At 38.0% G+C, this 7,267-nt stretch overlaps 1 protein-coding gene across 1 annotated transcript; it reads left to right on the top strand.

The window, feature by feature from the left end:
* The first annotated feature begins 2,791 nt into the window (after positions 1-2,791).
* On the top strand, positions 2,792-3,109 carry LOC140184119 (myosin-binding protein 7-like). The gene has a single exon (XM_072234405.1). The coding sequence runs from the start codon at positions 2,792-2,794 to the stop codon at positions 3,107-3,109; it is 318 nt and encodes a 105-aa protein (XP_072090506.1).
* Positions 3,110-7,267: the final 4,158 nt, after the last annotated feature.

Raw genomic sequence — 7,267 nt, 5'->3', positions numbered from 1 at the left:
GAACATGAAATAAATACTTGTTTTGCAGTAATGGAGAACAGGTTGAGGTTTTGGAGATGCTCTATCTTCTGAATCTCTGCTTTCCTACTGTTTTCTTCTTCATGCACGCAAGGCCCCTTCCATGGCAAGCTGTATATAGGGTTTCACCGTTGTCAATGGCTACCTCCCATCCTCTCAGTGAAAATGTTCAACGTACTCTGTCACAGCACGGCTAATCATCTGTCGGTTCTCAATCAGGTTGGAATAGAATCCAGTGATTCTTTTGCGTCTGTCACTAACGCCCAACCTTCAGGAGTTTGAAGCTCGTCACAGTCATTCAATCCTTGAATCCTACTCAGAATACCACAGATAAGGTTTAGACCTTTCAGATTCTCTTGAATGCCGCCATCAATTCTAGCTTATACCACGAAGATTCTGATTAAGGAATCCAAGAGATATTCACTCAATCTAAAGTAGAACGGAGGTGGTTGTCAGGCACACGTTCATAGGTGAGAATGATGATGAGTGTCACGGATCATCACATTCATCAAGTTGAGGAACAAGTGATATCTTAGAATAGAAGCAAGCGTGATTGAATGAAAAACAGTAGTAATTGCATTAATCCATCAAGACACAGCAGAGCTCCTCACCCCCAACCATGGGGTTAAGAGACTCATGCTGTAGAAGATACAATGAGAAACGTGTAATGTGTCATGAGGTAGAGATACAATGTCAAAAGGTCCTGTTAATAGTGAGCTAGTAACCTAGGGTATACATAAATGAGTAAATGACGTAAAAATCCACTTCCAGGGTTCACTTGGTGTGTGCTTGGGCTGAGCATTGAAGCTTTCATGTGTAGAGACTTTTTCTGGAGTTAAACGCCAGCTTTTGTGCCAGTTTGGGCGTTTAACTCAAATTTTTGTGCCAGTTCCGGCGTTAAACGCCGGGAATTCTGAAGCTGATTTGCAATGCCGGTTTGGGCCATCAAATCTCGGGCAAAGTATGGACTATTATACGTTGCTGGAAAGCCCAGGATGTCTACTTTCGAACACAATTGAGAGCGCGCCAATTGACCTTCTGTAACTCCAGAAAATCCACTTCGAGTGCAGGGAGGTCAGAATCCAACAGCATCTGCAGTCCTTTTCAGCCTCTGAATCAGATTTTTGCTCAGGTCCCTCAATTTCAGTCAGAAAATACCTGAAATCACAGAAAAACACACAAACTCATAGTAAAGCTTAGAAAAGTGAATTTTAACTAAAAACTAATAAAAATGTAATAAAAACTAACTAAAATATACTAAAAACATACTAAAAATAATGCCAAAAAGCGTATAAATTATCCGCTCATCAATTATTCACATGTTAGATTGAGCTGAATCGATTGATTACAGGTAGAAATAAAGCTATATTATTGCTAATGTTCACATGAATTTTGTAATCTTTGAAGCTACCAGTTGTATTTTACAGTAAGATTATAACACACGATTTTCATTTAGCTTTCTCAGCTTTGCTACAATTTTTCATAGTCCAAAATCTAGATCCCTCAGCTCTCTTTTGAGGTGGACCTAATTTTTGGAGCTATTTCAGTTGTTATTGGGATTTTTTGTAACCAATGACGATTTTAGTATCAATATTGGTGACGTCGATGCAGTTGATCTTGTAAGTATTGCAACATTCAAAATTCTATTCTAAGAGATAAGATTTGTTATTTTCTTGGTGAAACTATATTTTGTAATTTCATTTTGGTGAGATTTGTACAACATGATAAATAAATCAGAAAATCAATTTGCATTTCAGAGGAGGAAGAATTTTTGTTGCTGTGATTGAAGACTTGCTTGCAAAAGGAATGAGAAATGCTCAAAATGTAATCGATATTGGTGATTTGTGAGTAACTTCAATTTAGAATGTTTTTCTTTTTTAACATTAGTGATATGCTCCAGCTTTGGAATCTTATGCCTATCACAAGAGGTATACTTTGTCTGCATGATATAGATTTAAGTTTAAGTACTTTGCCTATCACAATTTTATTCTAATATTAATGTGTTTGTTATGCACGGTCTGGCAATTGAATTTACTCATGAACACTTAAAGTTTTACCTCTTTTGATTTGGCTTGTCATAATATAAGTTTAAGTTCAAGTACTTGTAAAAATGCTATCAGCTAGATCTAAATTTGCAAATTAATTTAATTTAATTGGTTTTATTAGGTGTTTCAATATGATGAAGGATGGTTAGCCATAACAAGGAGGTTTAACTCTATATTCCCGCTGACACCCAAGGGTGCAGATTTCAGGTGTGTGCATTATAGAAACCTTAAATAACGCATATAATTTGAGTGCTCATTTAAAATCATATTTGTCCTGCTGTTCCCCCCTCCCCTCCTACCAAAGTTTAAAAAACTAATAATTTCTATTTGCATTGGTGACAGAGGTGTGAATCTTGAGATGGATGATTGTTGCCAATGGGTTAGAAGTAGGTTACAACAAAGAGGGTGCAAGCCTTTTGAATTTGTTAAAACTGCTCTGTGTTATGATCCTTCTCAATCCAATTTTCATGGTTCTTTTGCTGGTATTTTTTTGTTTTCCATTGTAAACTCCAAATTAACTATAGTTCACCTTGATCCTTGGTTAAAGATGATATCCTAATATCATTTACAGTTTCTTGACCTTCCATACCTCCTTGATAAGAATCCTGAACCAACTGACTTGTCACCTTATCCTTCTTGCTCCATTGGAAGAGGTAAACTTTAGCCTTTCTTAATTGTCATCGCCTCATATGGAAAGCCATTCTTTGTCTTTTATATGAACCTGTAGAATGGTTGAAACTAGAACGGCGTCTCTGATGGAGGAGGCTGATATAACAGCAATGAAGGAAACACACCGAGCCCAACATACTCCTCTACAACAGCTACATGCAGAGTTGGATCAGGAAAAAGAAGCCTCTGCTACTGCAGCCAGCGAAGCTATGGACATGATACTTCGTCTACAAGGCAAAAAGGCTGCCGTAAAGATGGAGGCAAGTCACTACAAGAGAATGGCAGAGGAGAAGATAGGTCATGCTGAGGAAACTCTTGAAGTCTTTGAAGAGCTTATGTATCAGAAGGAGATAGAAAACACTACTCTTGAGGTCTAAGTCTTGGCTTACAAACAGAAGCTTCTGGCATTGGGAGTAGATATCAATATCAATGAGCTTGAATTCCCTCAAGATCTTCTTCTTAATAGAAGTGAACAAAATGGAGAAAATGATCAAAGTAGCTCTAAGAGAAGGTTGCAATCATTACCCCTTATTTGCTCTATGAGGTGCAACTTTAGATCATTGCTATAGGCTTGTAGCATTTTTTGTTGTTTAGATTTGTAATATGATTTATTAATTTTCAAAAGAAATTGGTGAATTAATATTTTGAGTTTAATGAAATATCTCATTTTGTAGTAATTAATTTTAGTATATTTATATTATGTATAATAATAATAATTGTTGGAAAAAATAATTGAAATTCTAAAAAAAAAATAGATAATTACTTCTAAGAAAATGAGTATAATCTAACTAAAAAAGGTCTTAAGATTTTAGCGGCAATAGTAATGGCAACTAAAAGTGAATAATATTACAATTTTAGAATTATTTTTTAGTGGCCATATAAATTGCCAGTAAAATAGGTTTTGGCGGCAATAATAATGGCCACTAAAAGTGAATAACATTGCAATTTTATAATTACTTTTGGTGGCCATATAAATTGCCAAAAAAATGGCCGCTAAACGTTATATACTTTTTGCGGCCATTAAAAAGGTCTTTACCGGCAAATGTTATAATTGCCGCTAAAACCTTTTAGCGACAACGCATAAGACGGCTAATGTCTAATTGCCGGTAAATGTATTAGTGGCTATTTTTATTGTCGCTAAAAGCAAAATAAATGGCCGCTAAAAGTGATTTTTCTTGCAGTGAAAGCGGTGAGGGTATCCTCGTGCACAAGCTGTGCCATCACTCCCACCAGAGGGGATGCGGGTTGGTGTGCGGACAAACAAAGAGCACAAGAAGGGGGATGCGTGCGTATGCACAGAGCAGTGCGTACGCACAGGACGTGAAACAAGGAGGTTTGTGCGTAGGCACAGGTATGTGCGCATGCACAGATGCCATGTTTTCCAAAAATTTTTCTTCAAATTCTAGGGCCCTCCACCTTATCTCAACACATTTTTCAACCCCAAACATTCAAAACATCACAAAATCATGATCCATATATAAATTAATCTACTAAACTCAAAACTAAACTAACCTAAGCTAACCAAAACAAGTAAACATGCAAGAAACTAAAATTAAAATAAGTAACGGATAGGAACAATGTTACCATGGTGGGAGTGTCTCCCACCTAGCACATTAGTTTATAGTCCTTAAGTTGGACTTGTTGGGGAGATCCTTGTTAAGGTGGCTTGTGTTTCCACTCCTCCTTGAACCTCCATCCATGCTTGGTCCTTAAAGCTCCTCTGGGATCACATATTCTTGTTTCCCGTTCTCCTTCTTGCAGATTTTTATGCTCCAAGCTGGACGGACAAGTTCCCAATTGACCCTTGAAGTACGTCAACACTCTTCGGAATCCACTTAATTGTGCTTCACACCATGCTTGAATCCCACTTCTTGAATTGGTCTTCTTGAAGAACCTTAGATTCTTTTGGCAACCACCATCCTTTCCTCCATCATGTACTAACCCAAGAAGGACCTTGAGTTGGTAATCCGTCTCCAAGATAGCATATTGGTGGGGGCTAATGAAGCTCAATGGTAAAATTGCCACCCACTCAATGTGTTCTTGGAACGGGGTTACTTCCTCACCAATTCCCTCTTCCCTATCACTCAAATCATAACAAGGAGGTTGTGAGAAGTCTACCTCCATGTCTCTCTCAAACTCAATGGGAAGAGGTTCATTAGGATCATCAAGGGGATTGATCAAGGAGGACAAAAAATCATGAATGATGAAATCCTCATCTTAATCAACCTCCCTCAATTCCTCTTTTCTCTCCTCCGGTTCACATACTTCCCTTTCTTCCTCTAGTTGTATTTCAATCTCTAACCCTTCTTATTTCCCTTGAGGCTCTACATTCTCCTCTTCACTCCATTCTTTAATTGATCCTTCACATTCTTCAAAAGAAGTGTCTTGATTGGATGAGTGAAGGAGGACTAAGCGGTTCACCGCCTCGGCTATGGTTGCCACGAATTTCCCTTGTGTCCTTCGGAATCCTTCTTGCTCTTAGAGAAAGGCTTGAAGGTCTTGATGGTCTTGGGTCAAGGGTGGAAAAGCTTCACAACTAAGTAAGAAGGAAGGTTCATTGGTTGGAAAGGAGGTTGGATATGTGGGAGGTAGCTCATGTTGATGAGTGTTTAGAGGTGGTATGTAAGAAGGTGTATGGTGGTAGTGGTGTGGTGTTTGAAAATATAGTGATTGATGGTTGTGTTGAGGGTAGGGGTCATAGGTATATGGTGGTGGAGGTGAAATCCACTATATCCTTGGTTTAGGTATGCATATTGGAGAGGGTATGGTTCAATGTAATATAGAGGAGGTTGCTTCTTCCAAAATTGATTTCACCATCTCATGATGCAATCCAAAATTTAAGTTATCAATCCCTACAAAATGATCACAACCAAACTCCAAACCAAGAGGGTGATAACTCATAAATAAAATTGAAAACAAAAATAAAAGACATCAATTAACAAAAGAAACAAAAATCCTAATTAATAGCAAAAACAAGCAAACAACCCAAAAAGTATCTATTCACACTATGGACATATTTACAACAACCAAAATATAGCACTCGTGACGCTAGCTCCCCGGCAACGGCGCCAAAATTTTGATAAATGAGAATTTATGCCAATTCAGAAAACTAGATAAAGTAATTCCGTTGTGAGTATAGTCCAAACCGGCAATGGATCCTCTCAATCAAAATTCAATCCAAAAGATGTCACAATTCAAAGCAAATATAAATCGGGAGTTTTAAATCCCGGGTCGTTCTCCCTAGGAACTAATGCCAAGAAGTGCACAATTTTGGGAATAAGAGAGCAAAGGGATTTTCAATGATTGAGAGCAACCAAAATAAAGGAATTAAAGAACAAGCCAAAATTGCAATTAATAAGGCAATAAAGGAATAAAAGAACTATGTATGTAATATAGACAAGTAATGCTATAAAGTAATGAAAATATGGTTTAAAACATTAATAAAACCTGGACTTGGGAAGAGTTATGGAATCCTTTCCTAGCCATAACCACAACTATTATAATTACCATGAGTTAATCTCACTTAGTTAACCCCTAACATCGAGGAGTAAGTCGAGCAAGCATAATTGATCTTAATCCATAAGTTCTAACCAACTTACCAAACTAGTTGGTAAAAGGCTAGCTTTAATGGAAAAAAGAATCAACTAACTCCCCAAGAATTACCACTAAATGTTGGACATTAAGGCTCTAGTAATCCATAGACTCATTCTCCCCAAGCCAAGGGGTGGAAATTTATCCCCTAGCTAGGGTTGACATTTCATCAAACACCTAGTATGCTGGTGCACAAAATTGTGATACACAATGGCGCCAACAACTTGGTACGCACAATTGTAATCTCACTCTTTTTCACAACTTCGCACAACTAACCATCAAGTGTACTGGGTCGTCCAAGTAATAAACCTTACGTGAGTAAGGGTCGATCCCACGAAGATTGTCGGCTTGAAGCAAGCTATGGTCACCTTGTAAATCTCAGTCAGGCGGATTCAAATGGGTTATGGAGTTTTCATAATTAAAAGATAAATAAAAAATAAAATAAATATAGAGATACTTATGTAATTCATTGGTGAGAATTTCAAATAAGTGCATAGAGATGCTTTGTTCCTGTTGAATCTCTGCTTTCCTACTGCCTTCATCTAATCCTTCATACTCTTTTTTGTGGCAAGCTGTATGTTGGGCATCACCGTTGTCAATGGCTACTTCCCGTCTACTCAGCGAAAATGGTCCAAATACGCTATCACCGCACGGCTAATCGTCTGACGGTTCTCTATCATGTAGGAATAGAATCCAGTGATCCTTTTGCATCTGTCACTACGCCCAACACTCGCAAGTTTGAAGCTCATCACAGTCATCCCTTCCCAGATCCTACTTGGAATACCACATACAAAGTTTAGACTTTCCGGATCTCAGGAATGGCCGCCAATATTCTAGCTTATATCACGAAGACTCCGATCTTTCGGAATGGAGGCTAAGAGATATACGCTCGATCTAAGGTAGAACGGAGGTGGTTGTCAGGCACGCGTTCATAGGTTGAGAAT

The sequence above is a fragment of the Arachis hypogaea genome, chromosome 4, assembly GCF_003086295.3.
Source record: "Arachis hypogaea cultivar Tifrunner chromosome 4, arahy.Tifrunner.gnm2.J5K5, whole genome shotgun sequence".
Taxonomy (NCBI): Eukaryota; Viridiplantae; Streptophyta; class Magnoliopsida; order Fabales; family Fabaceae; genus Arachis; species Arachis hypogaea.
Note: the sequence above shows the minus strand (reverse complement) of the source record. Positions and strands in the feature narration are given on the sequence as shown.